The 25209-nt window shown below is 49.6% G+C and overlaps 1 protein-coding gene across 3 annotated transcripts in view; it reads left to right on the top strand.

Moving 5' to 3' along the window:
* Window positions 1–451: 451 nt before the first annotated feature.
* Window positions 452–25209, top strand: part of PPP2R5C (protein phosphatase 2 regulatory subunit B'gamma) — a 115043-nt gene continuing 90285 nt past the window's right edge. For 2 of the 3 annotated variants that reach the window (XM_081119052.1, XM_081119051.1), the window contains exons 1-3: window positions 452–552; window positions 1366–1431; window positions 16308–16470. In XM_081119052.1, the coding sequence (XP_080975178.1) occupies window positions 526–552; window positions 1366–1431; window positions 16308–16470 (256 nt within the window). In that variant the 5' untranslated portion in view covers window positions 452–525. The remainder of the gene's footprint in view (window positions 553–1365; window positions 1432–16307; window positions 16471–25209) is intronic. The other variant, XM_081119053.1, reaches the window with a different exon arrangement.

Genomic DNA, 25209 nt, shown 5'->3' on the forward strand with positions numbered 1-25209 from the left:
CCGGAACCTTGCTGCCGCCGCCGCCGCCGCCCGGCCCGAGGCTGACGTGAGCCGCCGCACGGCGGGGGCAGCGTGACAAGGCCCCGCGCAGGCGGCGGGGATGCGGGAGAACGTTAGGGCACGTGCGGGCGCCTTGGCCAATGGCAGGGCGCCTAGAGGGCGGCGGGGCGGGGCCTACGCGGGGGCGGGGCGGGCGGCGCCTGGCGGCGGCTGGGGAAGGGGCGGGGCGGCCCGGGGAGGGGAGGGACGTCCCGGGGAAGGGGCGGGGCGGCCCGGGGAAGGGGCGGGGCGGCCCGGAGGAGGGGCGGAGAGACGCCGCCGCCGCCGCCGCCGCCGCCGCCGCCGCGGCTGCCGCAGCCTCAGGGAGCCTGGAAAAGGGGAAGCGCGAGCGAGCGAACCGCTCAGTCCCGGGGCGGTGGCGGCGACGGCGGCGGCCGGGAGGGCGCGACGGCCGGGGCGGGGGCGCTGCTGCTGCGGGGGGGTCGGCAGCAGGGGCGGCGGCGGCGGCGGCGGTCCGCATCAGCCATGCCGAATAAAAACAAGAAGGAGAAAGTGAGTCGGGGCCCGGGCCACGGGACGGGACCGGACGGGGCGGGCGGGCAGGGGAGGGAACCGCGCGGAGGGCGGCGGGGAACTGCCCGGGAGCGGGGCGCGGCGGGGCTCGGGGTCCCGCGCCCGACCGCCCGACGCCGGGGTCCTGAGGGCGCTGGGGTGGCGGCCGTGCCCAGGCCGGGCCGGGGGTCCTGAGGGCCGGCGTGGGCGCCCGGGGCGGCGCGCGCGGGGCCGTGAGGGGGCAGGTGCGGCCGCGGAGGTGGTTGACCCCCCTCGTACCCTGGGCGGGGGTGCGGGCTGGGGGCCGCGGGCGCCTCGGGGGGACCGCGGCCGGGGAGGGGGCGCCGAGGGGCGCCCTGTGCCCGCCGAGAGCCGGCGGCGGCCGAGCGCCGCCCTGGGCCCGGGTCTGTTGGCGCCGGCGGCGGGGATGCTGCGAGCGCGCGGCGCTGCGGGGGCGGCGCTTCGGGCGGAGCGGCCGCGTGCGGGCTTCACCCCAGAAAGCCGCGCTCGGGGCTCGGCGGGGAGGCCGGGGGCTGCGCTGCGGGGCTGTGTCCGTGCCGGCTGCTCCGCTTCTGCCTGTTTCAACCCCAGACGCGGAAGACGGGGGAACGGGTCCGAGCGTGGGGGGCAGGGGGTTCCCAGTGTGAAATCGCTGAACGACTTGGTGAGAATTTCTCGCTGGTGTGGACCGAAACTACCCCAAGTCCTACTTACATTTGATAAATCGGTTTCAGAACCGCATTTTGATTTATCTGTTGTTTAGCAGTCTCGAACTTTGAGAAAACCTAATTAATTCTGTTTGATGTTTCCCAGGAAGGAACAAAAGCCGGAAAAAGTGGAAAAAGTTCAAAAGAAGGACAAGACATAGTAGAACCAGAGGTAACTATTCTCAAATATTCACTTTCTGCGTTTTCACGAACAGCTTTTAACTTAGGGCAGAAAAACCGAGGCTGGTAAAACCTAGGGTTTTGTGGCGTTTCCCTCTAAGAGATTTTCTTCTAGTTCTTTCTTCGCCCTCAATTTTAGCTATTTTGGTTTTTATTCTACTCTGGGTAAATACGGATTTCTCTGTGACCGTCGTGTGCATCTGTGCTGCTGTTTGCGGGTTCATTCCCTCCGCCTCGAATCTGGCAGCAGTCCGGTGGAGACTGGTTTCACGGGCTCTGTCCAGCTAGGCTGTCCAGCTGGGGTCCTTCGTGTTCCTTTTAGCTTTCATACTGCCCCTTCCCTCCTTTGCAAGCGCCAGGTCCCCCTTTCAGCAGCCCATTCTCCCACCACCCTTGCTGTGCTGGGTGCTGCTGGTTTCCTGGGCCAGCTCTTTGCTGTCTGATCCCCTTAGCCTCTTTCCCCAATAGTATTGGTACACTTTGGTTTATCTGGTTTGGGTATTTTTGTACAGTCTTCTGTCTTTTCACATTTTCTTTCTGCCTGTATTGGCCAATTCCGACTTCTTTTGCTTCCTGACTTTGGGCTCATTGCGGAACAGCTGGGACGCCCGGTGGGGTTGTGTCTACCTGGTGGGTTCCATGTAGCCTCTGACATAGTTGTGATTTGAGAGCATTTGCAGAGCCAGCCCCTGGCTTTGCCTTTTCTTCCTGTGACTGGCTGTTGAACTGGAGGACCTCAGGCTAAGGGTCCAGGAGCTGTCTGGAGCCCAGCAGAGCTAATAGGCCCTTTGAATCAGTGGGAGCAGAGAAGCTGCTTGATGTAGTGGCCTGGTTCTCTTCCAGAGCCGGATCCAAGGTCTCTGATCTTATCACAGATGATATTAATTTGCAAGTGTCAGACCCTTTCCTGTAAGCCAAATTAGACTGAGTTCAATTCTGCATGGCCATTATCTGTATATGGTAGCCCCCTTTTTTTTTTTTTGAGCCCTAGGTTACCTTTTCTGTATCATTGGGGGCATTCTAAGCATTCAGCAGGTGGTTTATTCCAGCAAATCTGTTGCCCTCCCCAAAGCATAAGGCAGAAATCTTAAAGGTTCCTTGACTGTTGGTAGTTAGGGATTGTCTGGACCAGTCTTTTCCTGTCTTCTCCTTATAGCAGACAATCAAGTTTTACGGTGGCGTTCTTGCATTTCACTTGCTTACTTCCATGTCACTCTTTTGACTAAATCGACTTAAATGCAATTTAGTGTCTCCAAAAGGGTGTATGCTTTTTGGGTTTTTTTTTATTAGTTTGTGGATCTTTCATTAAAACTGCTAAGACTTCCTAGTGCTCCCTTAGCCTTTCTTGCTCACATACCTGCTCCTCCCACTGTTCTCATCACAAAGAAGCTTCAACAGCTATGGTTCACTTGTTCCTGTTTTAGCCGAAAGAATCTGGCTGTAAGGATGGATAATGTTAAGTTTGAACCTGAAAAAATCAGTAACTGAAGGATACCCAAACCACAAAATATATAAAATGGGTGACTTTAAGGTAGATTGGGTTCCCAGACTTACAGTTGCTAAAGACTCTTTGGGTGTGGCCTTCAGTGTCTGATGTGATGCCCCAGTTGTCTTTTTGTATTTTTTCTGGTGCTACTGTCTTAAGAGCTAGAGTGACAGAGCTTGAAGTCACCCCTGAAAAACACTGAGATGTTGGGCCCTTCACTACTTCCTCACGAGGGTACCAGAGGCAACATGTCATGTTCAGCATGACACTAGGCAGGTGACTGTGTAAATGATTTTGCAGGGATACAGATTGAGGCACTCAGTTGATCTGAACTTTGAGTCGAACCTTACTTTTTTATTGCTGTTTTCTCCCCTCAGTGTTCATCTCACTTCCTCACATCGAGTTCCACCCACTTAGCAAACATGATTGACTTGGACAGGTGGATTAAGCCATTCCTACACACTCTTTCCCTTCCTCACCTTGCAGTATTACCCTGAACTTGAGTATTGTAACCAGAGGATTCATTTCGCTTTGACATTCCTGTGTTGCTTTTTATTAATTTTTATTTTTTGTTAATCCTTACCTGAGGATATTTTTTCCCATTGTTTTTCAGAGAGAGTAGAAGGAAGGGAGGGAGGGAGCAAGGGAGCGAGCAAAACATTGATGTGAAAGAGAGACATCGACTGATTGCCTACTCATGCAAGCCCTGACCAGGGGCAGGGAGTGAGCCAGCAACTAAGGTACATGCCCTTGACCAGGAATCGAACCCACAACCCTTCAGTGCATGGGCTGACTCTCCAGCCACTGGGCCACACTGGCCAGGGCTCAAGCCTTTTTAATACTGCATTGTCTTCAGCCTTTGCTCAGGTTACCCTGTGCACGTACCTCTGTCAGGACAGGTGCACATTCGGGGCTACAGCCCAAGATATGTGCAGGACAAGAGATGTGCCAGGGCGAGTTGGCCAGGGCTGGGTATAGTCCCCACAGAGAACACGTCCCAGAGTGTGGCCTACAGTTGAGCGACTGCACGGCTCCAAGTGTGGGAAGGTCCTGGCGCTGCAGTCCTGGCTGGCTGTTGCCTAGGCTCTCAGGAGAGGGGCCCGTGGCTTACGTTGCTGAACACCTTTTGGTTCAAACAAGGAACGTTTGATGACCTGGGTCCTTAGCAGGGAAATGAAGTCCCAAAGTAAAGTATAGAGGTGTGGGAACATCTCAGCCCTAGGTTGGCTGAAGAAAATGCTGACCCCTGGTGGCCTCAATCAGTGACCTAGTTCCTGCGGCCCTGGTTCCTCCTCTCTAAGGTGACTTGGTGGGTTTAAGATTTGGCCATTTTTTACTGAATGGGACTAGGAATGGCCCCTCTTGAAAAAAGAGTTCCCTGCCATGTGTGGCAGGATATCTTTCAGTGTGACAAAATACTGGTCATAACTGCTACTGTGCAGCTTCGGCCTTTTTCTAGAAATTTCTGCTCCTTGGATAATATGTGTTGGTACATTTTTCTTTTTTTTCTTTTTTTTCTGTTTCAAATAGAATGTTTACGTTTGACTTGCTTGTCCACATGTGTCCTGGAAATAAAAGTTTCTGCCCAGCACCTGCTGCTGGTTCATTTCATGGCGCACTTTTAAGGAGGGAGGCCACAAATGGGCTCATGAGCCACTTGAAGTGGGACATTCTGGAGGTTGACGGAGGAACTTATCTTGGAGCAGCTGTTCTTGGTGTAACACTCACAGCTGTGGAAACATAACTGGGGACATCTTACAAATATTTAAAATGTTAATAAATTGCTCAGAGGGTCCTAAAGGCCATTTTGGAGGATCACATCATGCGATGATGTGTTTTGTTTTTTAATTCGTGTACTGTACCCAGAGTTACAATTTAAAAAGTGTTAATGCTTTTTGTAAAGTGATTTGTTTTAAGCATATTAACGGTTGCCCGAGGGTTGTTCCCCAGCAGTGCATTTTGCACATCCTATCTCAGTTCGGTTTTTGTTCGAAAGTCTCTACATTAACTCTTAACATAATATCTGTGCTTTAAAGAAAGCTGAACAATCCATTCTCCATCTTGATAGCTCATTTTAACACCTACCTGTAGTAATAACTTCTTTCTTTTTATAACCTGTTCCTTTACATTTCCCTGCTGCCGCCCCCTAGTGTCTCAGGGACAGGGAGCCAGGCCAAGCCCACTTAGGTCCCATAGGTGTAGGGGATGGAGTCATGTTTTAGAAACTAAAACTGAAGTTTTTAAAATGTTGCCCAGCCGGGCATGGCTCAGCGGTTGAGCTTCGACCTATGATCCAGATTGGGGTTCGATTCCTGGTCAGGGCACATGCCCGGGTTGCAGGCTGCATCCAATCAGTGACTCTCTCATCATCGATGTTTGTCTCTCCCCCCCCCTTCCTCTCTCTGAAATCAATAAAGATATATTTTTAAAAAATAAATGTTTATTAATTCTTCTAATAATAATACCCATTACATGTTAACATAAACAGCATTTTTATGAAAAATGCGTTTTCAAGAAAATTGTTTTGACGTTCTAGTAATTTGTCTCTGTAGTAGAAATTTTAACCAGAGTTGGAAGAGAACAAGGAAAGTCGTTTTGTCGGCAGGTGTGTTTTCTGGGGAGGCAGCTGTGCCTATCACCCGGAAGGGGAGACTCCCCGCTCCCCGCCCCAGAGCACCAAAAGCCGCTCTGTAGTCTCAGTTCTGAACTCGGGCTCTGCTGGGGGCTCTCTTTCCGTCGTTCTGTTCCCAGCTATTTCCCGCAACCCTAGACTGGACTGTGGAGAAATTCTGAGATGACCCAAGGAATGGTGCCTTAAATATTTTTGAAATCCATGTGTAATTATAATGTAGGAAATGGAATTCCCCACTTTTATTTTTTTTAAATATATCTTTATTGATTTTCAGAGAGAGGAAGGGAGAGGGAGAGAGAGAAACATCAGTGATGAGAGTCATTGATCGGCTGCCTTCTGCATGCCCCCGACTGGGGATCGAGCCTGCAACCTGGGCATGTGCCCTGACCGGGAATCAAACCTTGACCTCCTGGATCCTAGGTCGATGCCCAACCACTGAGCCACGCAGGCTGCGTGGAATTCCCCACTTTCCATCGTCACGTCTTGGTTCATTCTCGCCAGCAGCTCTGTTGAGGAAAGCTGAGGCTCTGCAGAGAAGACAGTCGGGTGGGAAGGCATTTGAGTTCGGAGGAGGGGAGCCAAGAGCTTGCCTCCCTCGGGGCAGTGGGGAAGCAGTTCTTCCCCGAGCTGTCCCCTTTCTCGTGCCCACTCCTGTCCTGCTTCCAAGCTAGACGCTTGGTAGACTCTGGGTGCCTCCTGTGAGATCCACCGCTCTGGGGCAGGCATCCCACCCCCGCTACCTGTGTGGGCCACTGCTCCCGTGGTCCTGTGCTCTGTAGGAAGTTCACCACCGTCCTTGCCCTTCCCAGGAGATGCCGGTAGCCCCCCACTTCCTCCAGTGTGACAACCACAAGTGACTTAAGACATTGCTGGATGCCTCCTGGAGGGCAAAATGGCCTGCTGTTGAGACCACTGCTCTAGAAAGACTCCTTCACAAAGTACATTAGCTCATAAGTCATACCCAGCACGTACACGCCTGAGAGTAGCATCCTCTTCCTTTCCCGCAGCAGTGCTCAGGCAGAAGGGGTGTCAGCACCTTTACGACCTTGTAAGTTAGTGGGGACCCCAAAGAGCTTTATTTAGTGAGTTATTGCTGCCTGACAGGTTTCATAGAGAAATTAAAACTGAACATTTTAAAATATTAATTCATCTAGAAATAACACCATAAATCACATATTTTTATGAGAAATAAAGACAAAAATTCACTGAGAAAATGGCACTGCTCTGTTTTTGCAAATCTCTTAATGTCTGGTTTAATTGGAGGTACCTGGCTTCTCAGGTCCGCTCCTACGTTCAGTTGGTTTTGATCATGTGTCTTGTAGCCATTGAAAAATGAAAATGATGGTTGTGTCTTACTGTTGTCATAAAAACAGCGGACCCCAGAAATTGCCTAAGGCCCCAGCTTGGAGAACAGCCATTACCCTCTCCTGTCCTCCCTGCTGCCATCTGAAGCCTTTCACCGTTTTAGCTGCAGCTCCAGTCCTTTATCTTGAGGACTAAGGAGGATTTTTCTCCCCATCTTGGGCCATATTTTTTCCATCTTTTAAATTCAAGTAGCAATTATTTGCTCTACTGGTGATGATCTGTACTGCCGGGACCCCTTCATTTACCTGTGACTTGCCTCCCCAGCTAGATTGCGTCATTGAGGACAGCATTTAACCTGATGCTGCTTTGCACCTGCCTTTTCTGTTGGAGCCTGGAGGCAGGAAGTATGTGATGGCGGAGCGGCCCCCTGCTGCATCTGGGGAAGCTGGGGAGTCAGTCTGCCACCAGCATGAGTCATGGTGACATTTTCCTAAGTCACAGGGAAAATGCATCTGAATGATTTCAGCTATAAAAAGTCTCCAAGGTTCCCTAAAACGTTGGGAACCCACCAAGGTCAGGATACTGTGGCGTCTAGTTCAGCAACATCCTAGGTGATTGTTTTGCAGGTTCTGTCATTGTCTCAATTTTTGTTCGGCAAAGCACCCCCCCCCTTCTTGGCAGGTTGGAGAGCACCCTCTGCGGAAGTGCACGTGCCGCTTCCCAAACCCAAACCTACCGCCCGCCACCTTCCTTTTCTCCACCTGGGGGAGCAAGAGAACAAGCCTGGAAGTTCAGCTCTCCTGGGAAGTGCTGTATTGGTTGGAGGACATTGGATTTTCTTAAGTTTATTTTTGTTTTTAGAACAAAAGGGGTGTTGCTCTGACCTCGTGCCATGTTTGCCCAGTGGGACTGTTGAAGTGCCTGGGAGCCCTGCTGTTAGACCTGCACTGTGCATACGGCAGCCTCTGGCCACGAGTGTCTATTGAAATTAATGAAAATTAACTTTAGAAATTCAGTTCCTTGGTCACAGGAGCCACATCACAGGTGCTCCAGAGCCACATGTGGCTAGTGGCTACGCTGTTGGACAGCAGACAGATCATCTGCTTCACAGAAAGTTCCATCAGTCAGAACTGCCTTACACCCTAGCAGGGTTTTTCAAACTGTTTCTAATGTGAGTACGTTTAACTTTGTTAGCTATCACTTTTAGATATGAAATATCAAATTTAAGATTAAATTTAAAAGAAAACAAATTCGCAAAGGAGAAAGAAGTGGAATAAATTGGGAACAGAAGGGAAGGGAGAAGAAGAGGTAATTCAGTGGTAAGGTAGGAGGGAGGCCCTGTCACCACTGGGCCTGGGAGCCCCTACTCTCTGAGGACCTGACATGCAGATGAGGACCCGCTGTTGCCATAGGAGTGGGCCTAGAGACCCAAGGGAAAGTGTCCTTCTTGACTTTCTTTTTAGACACTTTATCTTTATTTATGAAAACACACAGTTTAAAAATAAAATTGTACAAAAATCTATAGTTCCCATGTCCCCTGATCCACTGTCAGTACCCCACAGCAGAGCAGACCTCTTTCCACTGTTGTGCTGATTGACCCCACATCTAGACCCCTGGGAAGCAGACCTGTGTGGTGAGGGCGGGGCCCCCTGCAGCCAGGCCCCCCTGCTCAGGGGACTGGACTGTCCTTTTAGCTCTCTGTCCCTCTCCTCCCTTTATCTTGGCTGTTCTCTTATATGTTGCTGACTCCCTCCTGTTGATTCATTTGAGTCACCCAGCAGGGTGACTACATTCTGAGATCCTGCTGAGCTGAGCGCCATCGTGGGTGCTGGGGACTCAGCAGTGTAGGACACAGCCGCGGTTTGCTCCCAGTGAGTGCTATGTGCGCTAGTGCTTTTAAGGGGCACTGGTGACTTTGGTGTAAGAGCGTCTCACACTTTGCAGAGCAGTGGCCCTGGGGCTCCAGGCACCAGTAGCTCCCTCTGGTCACTGTGTTCCCAGAACTGTACTCACAGATTTCCAGAAACCCCTAGTGGGGCAGGACCACATCTGACAGCCCCCTTGCTAGAGACGCAGGTGGTCAGGGATGGTCTTGCCAAGGAGATGATGTTAAAGATGAGACCAGAATGTGAAGGAGCCAGTGGTGCAAAGATCTCAGGAAGGGTGGTCCAGCTGGCAGAAGCAGCTAGTGCAAAGGCCCTGCAGCACAAGGCAGCTTGTGTGTCCTCCAGAGAGAAGGCCGGTTTGTCTGAAGAGAAGTGAGGGTGGCTCAGGTAGGAGGGGTGAAGCTGGAGAGATGGGCGCAGGCAGGGTCCAGTGGGATCTTGTCAACAGCCATCAGCAGGATTTGGGGTTTTTATCTAAGCTAATGGGAGGCCAATGAGGAATTTTGAGCAGGAAGTGAAATGATCTGACTTAATATTTAAAAGATTTCTGAGAAATAGAGAAGCAAGAATTGAAGCGGGGAGACCACTAGAAGACGACGCCCTGTCTGATGCAAAGGTGAGGCCCTGGAGCAGCTGATGGTGGGCTCTGGACTTGGGCGGCTTGCCAGCTGATCACTTGCTTTATAGGCCTGAACTGAGAGCTGGCTCTTGTGGCTTCTGACCCCTGAAGGCCAGAGTGCAGAGATTTGCTGGGAGGGGCAGCTCCAGCACCAGCAGCCTCAGTTTTCCTAGACAGCTTGGTCTCTCCTCCTAAACACTGGTTCACCAGAGTCGTGCAGACGTTCAGTGGCTGTGGACAGGTCATTCGGACCAAAAACTAATCTTTTCCTTTCTACATCTTATTCCGCTCAGGGTTTCTGAGTTCTGAATCCTGAGCCTCTCGGGGGCTCTGTGAGGACAGATCACCTGCCTTCCCCACCCCACCCTACCCCCCCCTTGCACCCACCTCTCCATCTCCTTTCTGCTCCCCAGGCATCTGTTGACTGCTCTTGTCCTGCACCAACGACTCCCCATGCAGGGCTTTTGTAGTGGAGGTTTTAACCTCCCCATTCCTTCATTATCACTTGTAATGAGGGCTCACAGGTTTGCTGATGGGTGTGAGTGCCTGGTCAGACTTGAGTGTGAATAACTCCCTGTCCTTCCCTTATTTTCACCTCTCAGCCAGGGATTGTTGGCCTAGTGTAGAGGTCAGGAAACTTTTTCTATAAAGGGCCAGATAATAAGTACTTTAGGCTTTGAGGGCCATACATTCTCTGTTGCAACTACTTAGCTTTCCTGTTGCAGCAAGTAAGCAATAGACAGCATGTAAACAGATAACCGTGGCTGGGTGCCAATAAAACTTTATTCACAAAATAGGCAGGAGGCCAAATACGGGCTGAAGCTTGATGACCCCTGGCCTAGTGGAATCCAAATCAAGTTCTGCACTTAGAGAAACTCTGGCAGAAGCTGGGCACTGTTGGCACTTGGAGGGTCTCTGCATGGGCGCTTACCTGAGACCAGCAGGGGTTGCGCCCCGTGAAAGAAGTAGTGCTTTGTTTTGTTTTGTTCTGTTTTTTCACTCCACTCACCATCTAGAAGCTATTGAGAGACCAGTGGTTTGACCTCGATGGAACAATGAATGCCCTACGTCTCACTGTAAATGTTTAGGCCTGCAGCGTTGGAATGGAAGGGAGAGGCGCTGCTAGTATAGTGATCCCCATACGGGAAGATGCCTAGGAATGAGGCTTTGTCACAATTCCAGGTGCCTGCTTTGTGGTTTGAAGGAAATATCTCCAAGTACAGAAAACCTTCCAAACACTTGGGGATTTTTTTCACTCTAAATGTATGGGGTGCTGTTGCCTGGCTGCATAGAAGGTTGGGTTGGGGGCTGGGGGTGACTGCGAGGCACTGGGATATGCAGGCTTGATGCATCTTGTTAGAAACTGCAGTGGGTCACTTTTCCTGAGGTGAAGGAAGCCCCTAGAATCTTGTTCCCTCTGCCTTCCAGGGTGCAGCCATGCGCACTGGCTCCTGTGGAGGAATTGAGGGGCGTGCCTGGCACCCCTTAGGCAGACAGTGCTTGTTGCCTCTGCACCTGCCTGTGGGCCGGGCACTGTGTAAGTGAGTGTACACATTTTTGTTTGAACACCTGTTTTCAGTTTTTTGGGGCATTTACCAGGAAGTGAGATTGCTGGGTCCAGCCCTGCCTGGGGCTGGCCACTTCCCTCCCCGTCCTGTAGGACCCACTGCCAGAGCTTCGAGGATCCCAGCTCCCCACACTGAAAACCCCTCTATGGAAGGGCACAGCTCCCACTTCGCTGGCGTAGCTTCAGGCTGAGTCTCAAACTGTTCTCAGATCATCCCAAAGCCCCCACGTCCCTCCGAGGAAATGCAGTTGCCTCTGAATGTGGTGAGGGCCACATGCTCTCTCAGAAGCTCAGGGCTGTGACCCAGTGACAGGGAAAGGTTGGCCATTTTGATTTGGGTTTGATACATAACACTGACTTTAATAAATAATTTCCGTCACTGAACCAAAAATAGGCTGCAGTCAATCCTGCGCATCTGTTGCTCCACGGAATGAGGAGGTAGAGTCAGAACTGCTGTCCCCTCCGTTCCAGGAGTGACAGGAAGATCTGAGTCCGCTCAGATGTTACCCAAGTCAAGTAGCTAAACACGACCATACCTCTGCAAAACTCTCATCAGGACAGATAATCCAGGGTCCGTGCTGGGAGTAAACACCTAAACCAAGCAGCACAGCTGTTGTTTGTCACTTAGTGTCCCGCCGGCGGTCCTGCCTCCCTGGGCCAGGCACAGCCGGCCTTCAAAGCAGGCATGCCCGCTGGCACCGGGGCCTGCTGTTCCGTCCCCCTCAAAGAATGAAGGGGACAGAGGGTGGCACCGTTTAGGAAGGGGGGTTAGCGGTCAGACGTGGGTGCCTCTGCCCTCCAGTGCCCCTCCCCTGCTGTGCGCCCGGCACTGGCCTTGCTGCCAGGCTCCTGGCTGAGCTTCCAGCCTCCGCAGAGAGGTACCCGCCAGCCCCGTTGACGCGCGCAGGCCGGTCTAGAGGTCGGGCGCAGAGGAAGGCTCCTCCTGGCTGTGCCTGGGACAGTGCGGGCGGACGGGGCTCCTGACCAAGCTGAAAGGGAACAGATGAAACGCTCTCTTACATGCATGAGACACACATACGTTCACCACTACTGACTGCTCACAGTGTCGCGCAGCGGCCACCGCTGTCCACTTCCAGAGCTTGGTCCTCACCCCGTGAGGCAGTCACCCTGCGTCCCAGCCCCTGGCAGCACTGGCCTGCCTCTTCCTTCTGGGGAGGGCCTGTCCTGGGTGTTTCATGTCCGTGGATCGTCCAGCACGGGGCCTGTGAGTACTTCATTCTTTCTCATGGCTGAATAATGCTCCATCGCCCGGCCGTGACATTTGTTTCATCAGGATGGACACTCTAGTCGCTTCTGTCCTTGGTTTTCTTGAGCACTGCTGCTCTGAGTGTGAGCCCCTGTGCGAGTCTGTTTGCACACCTGTGTCAGTTCTTTGGGTGTGCACCTCGGAGTGGGATGGCTGCGTCCTGAGGTAACTGGGAAGCTACCAAGGACCCGCCGGCCTGGTGTCCACAGCAGCTGCGCCGCTTTCCTCCCACGGCGGTGTCGGGGTCCCAGCTCCTCCCCGTCCTTCCCATCACTGTTTTCCATTTTGTAAAACTCTAGCCACCCTGGTGGGTGTGAAGTGGTCTCACTGTGGCTTTCATTTCCCTGGTGGCTAACGATGTTGGGCATCTTGTCATGAGCTTATTGGCCATTGTATAGCGCCTACGTCACCATTCAGCATGACCAGACCCCTCTTCTCCCAAACACGCGCGGCCCTCCTGCGACCCTGCTGCTCCCCTGGTGCCGCCTGCTTGCTCCTGCCACCGCACTTCTCAGAGGTGTCGGGGATGCCCTGCGTCTTCCTGCCTCGCCCTCCGCTCCCTTGCCCGCCCCACAGCCTCTGCCACCCCCAGGCCATCAGACACTGGCTTTAGTGGCATTTAGCGGGGTTGACCCTCCTTCCTTCCTGAACGGCTCTGCCCTCCGCCTCATGGTGCCCCATCTTCATTTGCCTCACTGGCTGGGTCTCCGCAGCCCCTGTGTCACCGCCTCCTTTGCCCTCTCTGCTCACTGCATGCTCTTGTGCTCCACGGTCTCATTCATTCTCTGACCGCGGTGACCAGGTAGCGAGTTGACCCCAGGTTGGCATCTTGGCTCAGAGGACGGTGTCCTGAGTGCTAGCTGTGTGACACCAACTGGTCCAGGCTCTGGTCCCTGAGGTGGACAAGACAGATGAAGACAGGCCAGTCTTGCTGTGTCCAAACCCAGTGGGACAGACAGTGACCAAGGAGAATGGCAGCTGGGGCCGGGGTAACAGAGAAGAAGGGTGTGGAGGCAAAGGCAGAGGGGTCATTGGAACTCCTCACCTGGGACACTGGCGTCGCCGTGGGGGCACCTCAGGCTAGCACATCCAGTTAGACTCTTTCTCCCCATGTTTCTCTCCTGTCTCAGCGACCTGTCCCACTGTCCTCCACCGTATGTCAGCCAGAGGTCCGGGAGGTCTCCCTGACCCCGTGTTGTCCTGCACGTCCACTCTGTCACCCAGCACCTTGATTTTTGGCCCAAGCGCTCTGCTCTGCCCAGTGTTCATTTACAGTCCTTGTCGCTCATCTGGACAGCTGGAAAGGCCTCTGCTTCTCTCGCCCTCCAGACTGCACCCCACACCAGAGCCTTGGGGCCTTTTACAGGAAAAACATGTTGGTGTTATTGCCTCACTCAGACCCTTTCACTGGGCTTCAAGTTGCCCTTGAGAACCTGGGTTGGTGGCTCTGAGACTCCTGCCGCCACTCCAGCCCCACCCTGTGCCTGCCTGACTCTGCTGTGACCTGCAGCTGTGCTTGAGCCCCTTGGCTCCCAGTGATGCCTGCATGGACACTGCTCGACGCGCACGCGTGCACACTCTTCTCTCCTGCGGGCCCCCACACGCCCTCAGAGGAGCCTTCCTCTCCTTGCAGGTTCCTCGGACTCCTGTCAGGTACTGGGCAGCCCTGTGTTTTTCCCAGAACCAGACAGTGCGGTGTCCGGGGCAGGCAGGGTCAGCGCTGGTTACAGAGAGGCCAGGGCTGAGGCGCAGCGAGGCTGGCCCACCTGGACAGAGCCATCTTTTCTGGGAGTCGCTGCCGCCTCGCCTCGAGGAGGAGAGTGCTCGGGAGGGAGGCCAGGGGGTGAGGCCAGCAGGTCCCAGGGAGAGGAGCCATGGTGTGGAGTCGGCAGGCCATGGGGAGAGCTTGCTTTTCTCAGGCAGGGGAAGCCTTACTTCAGCGTGCCCCGCAGTGGACTGTGGGTCCCACGCATTTGTTCTGTTTCATGACTTAGCCAGTTGCCACTGTAGTGTGGAGGTCGTTCTGCCGAGGGGGAGGGCAGCAGGAAGCGCTCCCGTTCCAGGTTGACCCAGGCGCCCCCAGGGTAGTTGTGTGGGCAGCACCGGATGCGGTATTACAGAAATAAAAAGCCCGTGTAAACTCATCTCCAGGACATGGGTGTGTAACATTGAAAACAAGGACATCTGGGAGGAGCTGTTGCTGTCTGGGGAATAGATAGTAGGCTTTTCTGGGAGCATCTATAGAGAGCAGAGCAGGAGAGTTTTGAGGTTGGGAAGCCCGAGGAGGAGGAGAGCGGTGGGCGAGGTTTTTGAGGAGGAATGACGGGACTTTCATGGTCAGGTGGGAGAATGACAAATGTCAGGGACAGAGGCCAAGATGCCCATTGAGGAAGCAGCTCACACTGCGGGGAGGAAGGGAGCCCAGGCCCTCGCCCTGTGCAGGTGCGTCAGCGATGCACTCCGACGGCCTGGAAAATGTCCTGGGACCGCGTTCTTAAGCCCCTTGGTAAAGGTAAAGCAGCCAGCCAGTGGGGCTCAGGGGGTTCAGCATCATTCATGCAACCAGTAGGCCACCTGTGTCAGATTCCTGGTCAGGGCACATGCCTAGGTTTCGGGCTCCATCTGCAGTGGAGGACATGCAGGAGGCGGCCAGTCGATGCTCCTCTCTCATCAGTGTTTCTGTCTCCCCTTTTCTCTCTGAAGTCAATAAAAAAAATTTTTTTTGAAGTAAAGCAGGCCCACTTCTTAGTAAAACTTACTTCTTGGTAAAACTTCCATTCAAGGATGAGAGTAAATAGTTAGGGGTCCGAATCGATAGGTCTGCTCTCCTTGGCCCTGTGTGATTGGAGGGGTGTGTTGGTGTATGTTTCTAGGATGAGTTTGGTCAGCTTTCAAAGATCATGTGTGTGGGTACAAAGTCCATTTCTCCGGGCAGACTGCAGGGCAGGGAGAGTGGGCATCTTCGCTGCCCAAAGAACCTGGGTGGTTGACACTCACCAGTGTACCTCTCCGCTTTCACTACCAGGGCCAAGCACAGCTGAGCTCCACAGGGCTCCCTGTACCTGCTGGTCCCTTTGGGCCTATTCAGATGACAGAGGACCCCACTCCGCCGCATGTGCCCTCAGCATTCATCCACCTCTGCTTGAGTGTGTGCGCTGCTCCTCACCTTGCAGGCCGGCTGTGTGTCCTGGGACAACCTGGTTGTTGCAGTGCAGTCTGGAGATGAGCACTGAATCTGGAGCCAGGAGGGAAATGCGAGAAGAGAGCAGCTAGAAAGAGCATTTCCTGAGACTCAAGGGCAAAGCGCTCTCCCGTAGCCTTTCCTGAGCCCCGATGCCCAGTGGTGAGCCAGCGGGGAAACCTGTCATTTATGGCCTGGTCAGCAGATTAGCTTCCTGTTGCTGCTGCACAAATGACCGCACGCTTAGTGGCTTAAAAGAACATCAGCTTTCTTCTATCTTACAGTTCTAGAGTACAGAGTCTGAAATGGGGCTGAAATTAAGGTGTCGGCATGGCTAGTTCCTTCTGCAAGCTCTAGAAAAGAATTTGTTTCCTTGAGTTTCCCAACTTTTAGAAGCTGCCTGCACTCCTTGGCTCACAGTCCCTTCCTCCATCTTCAGAGCCAGCTCGTGCACATGCCAGCCTCTCTCTGACCTCCGAGTCTTCATCTCATTGCCCTCTGTTTTGTAAAGACCTGTGTGGTTAACCGGGGTTTACCCTGATGTCCCAGGGTCACCTGCCTTTGCAGGACCCTTCACCTCATCACATCTGCAGAGTCCATTGCCAAGTGAGGTCCCAGGATTAGAATGTGAACGTCTTTGGATGGTCATTATCAGCAGCCAGTATACATATCAGCCTGTATGGTAAATATTTAAAAGTTAAGGGGAAGATAAAGGAAATTAGGTAGATCTGTGATCTCTCGAGGTAGAGCATACGGGAGGTAGGTGGAGCCCCACAGTCCAGAAACCGTAAGGAATTGTTGTTTGCGGCGGAGTGGAGGGTACTGTCGCAGAGTAAAGCTTGTGTACACCATTTCCATACTCTAATTGTGCTAAAAATAAATCATCTGACATACTCATTTGTTTTTGTTTTTATTTTGTAAACAGATTTCCATCAGGAAAAACAGCCTTGTTGGTGTCCAGTCTACAGTATCTAGTAAAATAAAAGTGCCGTCCATTCAGCCCCTAGTGAAGAAAGACAAACGGCAAAATTCCTCCAGGTTTAGTGCCAGCAATAATCGAGAACTTCAAAAACTAGCATCTTTAAAAGGTAATTTTTATTATTTGTCTCATAAAGATAAATGTTGCCTGCTTCGGGAAGCATAACATTTTGAGTTTGCTGTTCTTATACCTTTGCTGTGTTTATATTCTGTAGGCTCATCTTTTCTTCTTTATTGAGGTTTTTTTTTTAGATTAAATGCCATTAACTTATTTCCTCAAGCAGTATTTTAAGCTCCAGTGCTACTTAAGATAAAAATCTAACCATGAATGTGTAATAGGTATAATACACTAAAAAATAACAGGGAAGACTTAAAAGCTTCTCATGAATTCTGACTAAGCCAGCCAGTTCTCTCCGGGCGAGTCTTCTCTTTCATCTGTCTCAGGGCTCTACAACTGAGACAGGCGCCACCCCAGTTCGAGGAACTGTGAAGACTGTGGTAGAACCCCTTGGTTCTTCTGGTGTTGGAGGAGTGAGCACTGGAATCACAGTCCTTGGTGGACTTTCTCCTATGAGTCAGGGAATAGAGCTCTTTGCTTTGAATTTTCCCTAAAATGGCACAGTTGCCCCCTTTCTACCTGAGGGTGTTCAGTCCCTAAAAGTGTTCCTCCAGGAGATTTTGAGATTGAAGTACATAAAACTTTTTCAAAGAAAATAGGGTAGGGACCCCAGAGTCAAATGTGAACCTCTGAAAGACTTTGTATTTACTAAATCTAAGACTGGCATAATCCATAAAATAGACGTATTTCATACCTCAAGCACATCATCATTCGCCCTTTACAATTCTCATTTTGTATGAGCTCAGGATTTGGTGCAGATGTGTGGGGTAGTAGGGTACAGGGAGGGATGGAGGAAGGGTTGGTGGAGGGAAAGACTTACAGATTCTTGGATGCACTTCCTGCTCCTAGGTTGATAGGAACCCACTCAGTGCAGTTTACAGAGCTTGAATCTGACTTGTGTTTGGTTTAGCTTTGTGGCAGATAATATTCGTTCTAAGTCATTTTTGAAGAGTCTTCCCCTCCCAAATAGTCCATGCCTTTCTCATGCCATTCATTCATTCAGCAAATGCTGTATTAAGCACCTACAGAAATGCCCTGTATTAGGTACTGGGGTGCAGCATTAAACAAAAACCAGGGCCTGCTCTGCTGGCGCCAACATCCTGTCCCAATGGGGGAAACAGCCAGAGAAGAGTGTGTGCCCATGACTCCTTCCAGTACCCCTCGGAGGCCGGCCACAGACATGGGATGTCTGTGGTGGAGAAGGTGTCCCATGACTATCATTGAGCCTTCTCTGTTCAAGCCCCATCCCCAGTACCCATCACGGAGATGGGGCTTGGCTCCTGCCATTAGGGCTCAGGGCCCCATGCAGAGGCCCAGGCCTGCAGGTCCTTGCTGGCTTCCTGTGGTCTTCCAAGGACTCTCTGCACAAGCCTCTTCCTCCAGGTCTCAGTTTGCGATTCTTAACCTCCACTTTCTCTTTTTCTCTTTACACCGAGTAAGAATGGCACGCAGGCTGCTTGCACTTTCCCAGAGAGACCTGTTTTCTGTTGTGCGTCCACGTGCCCAGGGAATTTCACACTGGTCAAGTCAGTTCCCTTCACTGGTCTTGTTTGATCAGTCTCTCTTGGCCATTCTGAAACACTAGTTCTTCTGCATATATGTTAAAATAATTTTGTCTAGTTCAGAAAAATAGGAATTGATTGGAAGGACACTGAAGTTATATGTTAGTTTGGGGAAGATGGACACTTTCATGATGCTCGTTCTCCCATCGAGGAAGATGGGGTATGTCTTCCCCTTTTCTGGGTCTTGTTTTCTGACTTTTTATGAGATTTTATGATTTTCTTTTAAATCTCTACCTTTTAATTAAATTTATTCCTGAGTACTTTATATTTTTGTTATTTTTATGACTGGGTTGTATTTTTTTATTTCTGCTTCTAATTAGTTCTTGCTAATCTAATGAAAAGCTGTTGGGGTTTTTTTAACATTTTCTTATTCTGTCATCTTACCAAGTTTTCTTATTAATCTTAGTAATTTTTTTACTGGAGTCTGCATATATAGTCTTGTAATTTGTAATTAGGTACTTTTATCTCTCTTCCAATATTTATGCCAATATATACTAGTTACTTTAGGACCAGTAAAACATAGATATCACAGATAAGAGCAGGCCTCCCCGCTTTCTCCCATTTTGGTAAAAGGCTTCAGCATGCCCTGGTTTTTTATGAAAATGGCCTTTGGTTTCTGGTAAAGGGCCCCAACCCAGAGTGCAGATAGTCCACGGTCCACCTTCACATGGCTCTCACCGCCCCCGTGCCACATGATTGATGCCAAGTACTACTGCTGAGTTTTATCAGATTCTGTATGGTTTTTCTCCTTAAGATGTTAACTAATTGTGTGTTGATAGACTTTCTGCTTTTGAACTACCCTTGCATTACGAGGATAAACCTCAGTATGGCGCAGTATTTGATGACATTTATGTGGTTCAGTTTACTAGTTTTCATTAGAGTCTGTGCTTCTGTATTTGCCACGTGAAGCTGGTCTGTAGTGGTCTTCCTTTCCATGCCACTGTATTTTATCCACTCTAAGATGTGTTGATACTGGTACGTCGTGATCTTTACTGAAGATGGCCTGCAGGTTTCCTGAATCTCTCTCACTCTGTGTCCGATGGTAGGGACTGCTCAGCAGTAATCAGACAGGGAATGGCTCATGTGGTCTTCAAGTCCAGGACACAGGGTTGAGGATCGACTTAGAACTCAGTGGGCCTGGCTTTTCTCAGTGATAAATCTGTAGATTCCTTCCATGTTGGGTCATTTTAGAGTGGATCATGTGTTAACTCATATATTATGTTCTTAACATATCTTTTAACGCCTTCCACATCTGTGGTGGCAATGCCTCCTAATGAGCTCATTTATTCTTTTGATTATTTTGTTTTCAGTATCATTCATTTTCACTTCTATCTTTAATTTCTTATTCTATTTTGTTTTATTTTCCCATTTATTGAATACAGAGCTCACTTATTTTTAGTTTGTTTTTAATAATAAAAGAATGTAAAGCTGTGTATTTCTCTGAATATAACTCCAGCTATAGTCATAGATTATCTTTCTTTTTTTTTTCAAATCATAGATTTTTTAGTCTTATTGAGGCATAATTTACATGCTGTAAAATTTACTACTTGAAAATGGAAATTTTCATTATTTTAATAAATGTGTAGAGTTGTGCAGCCATGACCACAATTTGGTTTTAGAATGTTTCCATTAAAAAAAAGTCACCTTGTGCCATTTGCCATCAATCTGCACCCCTATCCCCAGCTGGCAACGCTGATCAGCTTTCTGTCTCTGATTTGCTTTTTCTGGCCATTTCCTGTCAATGAAATCATGCAGTATGTAGCCCTTTACCTACTGGAACATCTGGTTCTTTTGTAGTATAATGGTTTTGAGGTTCATCCCGCTGAATAGTTTGTTTGTTTCCAATGCTGAATGATGCTCTGTTACGTGAGCATCCCACCCTTGTTTTCCATTCACGAACTGATGGGTGTTCGCGTTGTTCTTTGGTGTAATGAACACTCGCGGACAAGTCTGAGTATAAATTTTCCTCTGCCTTGGTCGGATACCTAGGAGTGGAATTGCTGGCTTGTATGGTAAGTTTATGTTTCATTTTTTTAAAGAAACTTGCCAAACTGTTTTCCAAAGCGGTTGCACCATTTTACATCCACATTCTTGCTGCTACTTGCTATTGCCTGCCTTTTGGATTATAGCCTTTCTTGTGGGTGTGTAGTGGAATCTCCTTCTGGTTTAATTTGCATTGCCCCAATGACTGCCGCTGGCACACGGCTTTTCACATACCTGCTGGCCATTTCTGTATCTTCTTTAATGAAATGTCTATCAAAGCTTTTGCCTGTTTTTAAATTGGCTGTCCTCCCGTTACTGAATTACAGTTGATCCCTGAACAACGTGGAGGTTAGGGATGCCAGCCCCCTGTACAGCCGAAAATCCACATATAACTTCCGACTCCCCAAAAATTCGAGGGGGGGGAGGGGGAGAAGTTGGGGAGGGAGAAGGAGATTAGAGAGGAGGGACTTGGGCTCTAGAGCTCTAGCTTAGGTTATTTTTGTGACATTTTCAAAAACATGGCAGCTCACCTTCTTGGAGCGCTGATTCAGTCTCTTCCCTGGCTTCTACCTCAACCTGCTTTTCCCATTTCCTCTCTGTCCCACTGCTGCTCAGTCGGGATTCTCTTCCCAGCACTTTCTCCCCTGTGGGCCTAGTTCTGGAAGGGGCCCTCAGCTGCTGAGTTTTGAGGGTTCTGGGCTCAGGCAGGTTCAGCCCCTTCAGACTTGGCCGTGGCCACCTTGCTCTCGCCACTGGAGGTACAGCCCCTTTAGTTTGCAGTGCTGTTCTAGGTGGGCTCACCCAGCTGTCTGATTGTTTCTGAGCTTCAGCTCCAGCAGCAGCCCCAGCTTCTCTGCTGTCTTCCTCACAGACTCCAGAGCATGCAGGTTTTGTAGCTGCTGGTCGTCCACCCCTTAGGCTCACATGTGTATGAGGACACATTGTCAGCTAATTCTGTTGCTGATGGTGGCCACAGGCTTTTGGTTCTACCATCTTAGTTGCTCTGTATGACTTTGTGCAAGAATTTAGAGAGATTAAAAAACTATGCCACACTTTTTTCATAATTGCCGAAACATGGAAGCCACCAAGATGTCCTTCAGTTGTTGAATGGAGAAATAAACTGTGGCCCATCCAGACAATGGAATATTGTTCAACAATAAAAAGAAATGAGCTATCAGGCCATGAAAAGACATGGAAGAACCTTAAATGCATATTACTGAGTGAAAGAAGCCAGTCTGATAAGGCTGCATCTGTATGATTCCAAGCATATGACATTCTGGAAAAGGCAAAACTGTGGGGACAGTAAAAAGATCAGTGGCTGCACTGGCTGGTGTGGCTCAGCATCGTCTCATGTACCAAAGGTTGCAGGCTCGATTCCCAGTCGGGGCGCATGTGGAAGGCAGCCAATCGATGTTCTCTCTCAAATCAATGCCCCCCCTCCTCTCCCTCCCTTCCCCCCTCCCCCTTTCCCTGTCTCTAAAATCAGGGAGCATGTCCTCAGGTGAGCATTAAGAAAAAAGGTTGGTGGCTGCCAGGAGTTGGGAGGAGGGAGGGATGAACAGATGTAGGACAGGATAGTTTTAGGGCAGGGAAACTTCTCTGTGATACCACAGTGGTGACTACGTGGATGGCATTTTGCATTTGTCAGAACCCACAGGTGTATACCACGGAGTGCCCCTAATGTAAACTGTAGTCTTTAGTTACGTTAAGTCCATGAAGCGTAACGAGTGTACCACACTAACGCGAGAGGGTAGTAATAGGGAAGGGGGGGTACTTTACGCTCAGTTTTTCTGTAAACCTGAAAATTACAGTCTGTTCATTTTTTTTAAAGCAATGCTGCTTTCGGATATTTGAAGCCCAGCCTTTTAAAACCGTCCGTCACCGTGTTTTGTTTTGTCTGTGGTCACCTAGAGTGGCCCACTCATTGGTCACTTGTCCTCCACCCTTTTTGCAACTAACACTTTCTGGACCTCAGACACCACGGCCATTCTCCTGTTTAAACCATCATTTAGAATTGTCTTTAACGAGAGCCTGCCAGTGGCGAGTTCTCGAATTCGTTTATCTGGAAAATGTCTTTATTTTGCCCTTGTTCCTGAAATACACTCGCTGGGTATGAGCCGTGGGGTGACCTGTTGCCTCCAGGACACGGAGGATAAACAGCTGGTGGCCCTGACTCCTTCCCTGGGCGTTGGGAAGCCAGAGCCACTCTTCGAGGGGGTGCTGGGAGCTCTGACCACTTTCCTGATTTTTGTCCCTGACTTTGGTTTTCAGTAGTTTCAGGGGTTTCTTTTTATCAGTCTTGGGGATTCTTCTGGGATCTGGATTGTTTTGTCCTCATAGTGAAGACTCTTTTCTTTCTGAACTTTTTCGTTTCCTGTCTTTTTAACCCTCGCCTCTCTGCCTTTCTGTTTACATGCTGTGTGCTTTTTTTACTCCTCACCCGAGGATGTGTTTTTATTGATTTTAGAGAGAAAGGAAGGGGGAGAGAGAGAGAAACATTGACCTTGCCTCCCATACGTGCCCGACCGGGGCTCACACCCAGAGCGTTTGTGGTACACGGGCGATGCCCAGCTGACCGAGCCACCCCCGGGCTCCAGCGAGCCTCCTGCCCAGTCTCAGCATCATTCATCTGTGGGCCAGTTTCTTTTTCTTCATTTTCAACTCACCACTGACTCATACTTTCAAAAAATACAATGAAAATAAATTACTATAAAAATGAAATACAAGACAACCACCAATTACTTTATTATTATAGTCAGTAGACATGAAATTACCTTGTTAAATTGCTGTCCAAATTTCTAAACAGCATTCGCAGCTTCTGTTACCTCATAGAGAACCTTCGGGTGAGTCTAACATGTATTTTGTCAAACCCACCTATTGAGGTTTTAATTTCAGAGGTTTTAATTTAAATACTCGTTTTTCATTCATTGGAAGCTCTGGTTTTAATCTGCATTGTGCTTTTTAAAATGTTTTCCTATTCTCTTGCAGATACCATAAAACTTGTCATTTCTTTAAGCATAGTAGGCACAGCTGCCTTGTACGTAGTCTCCATCAGATAATTCTGGTGTCTGAAGCCCTGGTCATAGTTGGCTCATGAAGTCTTATTTCCTTGTGTACCTGACTAGTTTTTATTCTGTGCTGATTGTTGTGCTCAAATATTTGAAATCAGCTGAAAGCTAGAATGAAAGTATCTCCCACAGGGATTCGATTTTGCTTCTGCCAGACACCTGGGGTCACTACCGGTCTGGGAGTGCCAGTGAACAACAACACTGGTCACGATTAGTTAAATTAGCCAAGCCAGTTGTCCAGTAAAATGTCCCCTTTATTCCCTGTGGTTCCTATAAGTGGAAACCTTTTTTATGGAATACATAGAGATGGTGCTGTGTAACTCGGAAGATAGTGTCATTATTGTGGGGGATGCGTACTATGAAGTGACTATCAGAAGTGATGCTAAATTTTACCCCTGTGATAGGGTGGCGACAGATTGAGCTCTCCAGTGATGTTTTTCTTTGCAATTCAGAAGGTACTAGTGGGGCCCTGGCCAGTGTGTCTCGGTTGGAGCGTCATCCTGTACACCAGAAGGTTGTGGGTTCGATTTCTGATCAAGAGGGCGCATACCTGGGGTTGCTGGTTCCGTCTCCGGTCCAGGCGCATGCAGGAAGCCATTGATTGATGGTTCCCTTTCTCTTCATTGTTTCTCTCTCCCTCTCTCTCTCCCTTTCTATCTCTAAAAATCAGTAAACATGTCCTCAGGTGAGGATTTTTTTTAAAAAGATACCAGTGGTAACCCGCAAGGTATATTTGGCCTCCAGCCAGGCGTGTTCCCTGCCACCGGCACGCTCACTCCGTGCCCGCCGCTGGCCAGCCCTCGCCGAGTCAGTGGTTTCGCTTGGGGAGCTCAGCATTTCGCCTGGCATCCTCCTGACAGCAGAGGGATTCCTTACCAGCTGGAGATGTGTGGTGGTTTTATCATAGTTCCTGCTGGCAAGTTAGGATAAGCTGAATTCTTTGCCGAGTTACCATTTTTCCTCAAATACTGAAAACTCAAAGTTTTTTCCTGGCTTTCTCTTTTTTGAATATTATTATAGACTCATGTGTTTCATTGGTTTCAGTGTGTTTAGTCATTAATTTTTCCGACATGCAGATGCATAATTGTAAGCACTGTGTATTTTCTGACATGGCTTCATTTCTGTGATTCCTTGATTTCTGACACATACGATGTCCCTCGGCTTGTGTGTGCCTTCCCAGCCCGACTTGGAATCGGCCACTTTTCCGAGAGCCCTCGCGCCTTGCAGTGGGGAACAGTAAGAGGCCAAGATCTGGGCACTGAGGGTGCTCATTGCTACTGGGCCGATGTTGTTGCTCTTAGGTGCTTTCCATTAAAGAAGCTAGGATATAAATATAAATATATTTTTAGTTGTGCATTCATATTGATATTTCAAATTCAACTTTAACATTGTAGTTTTCACTTGTTTTTGAATTTTCATAATTTTATCTCTTACACTGAAAGTCTTTCTTACATTGTTGACATAATTATTGCTGTATCCTATTAAAACAATTCACAGTAACAACATTAGTATTATTACAAACAGTAGGAACTATGAATTGACTGTTTCATTGTTGGTGTTTTTATTGGGATCTCATCAGATTTTAAAAACATCCAGGGAAGATTTGCTTCTTGGGGATGTTTGTCGCCTCCTGCCTGAGAGTGCGCTGCATCCTTCCGTTTGTTCAAGGCCACTTGCATTTCCTTTAGGGTGTTTTTAAGTTTCCCTCCTGTGGGTTTTGCACATTACTTAGTAAGTGTCTGCCCAGATATTCTGTTGTTACTATACATGGGGTCTTCTCTCCCATGGTGTCTTCCAAATAGTTGCTGATTGTTTATGTGAAGGCTGTAGAGTTGTGTCTTCCACAGCTGCTCCCCTACTGAATTATCTTCTTGTTTGCAATCGTTTTTCAGTTGATTGTCTTGGGTGTCCAGGTATCTAACTAGATTTGCACGTGAAGATAATCTCACCTCTTTGTTCCTGATTCTCATATTTCTGGTGTCTTTCTCTTGAGTTGACTGAAAATTCCACTAAGGGGTTCCGTGCGGCAGTGCAAGTGGATGTGTTTGTCTATTCCTGACTTTCATGGAAATGGAAGCATGATTTTTAACATCCATTTATTATTCCATTCTCTGGGCA

Source organism: Miniopterus schreibersii (assembly GCF_964146895.1).
Source record: "Miniopterus schreibersii genome assembly, chromosome: 1".
Classification (NCBI taxonomy): Eukaryota; Metazoa; Chordata; class Mammalia; order Chiroptera; family Miniopteridae; genus Miniopterus; species Miniopterus schreibersii.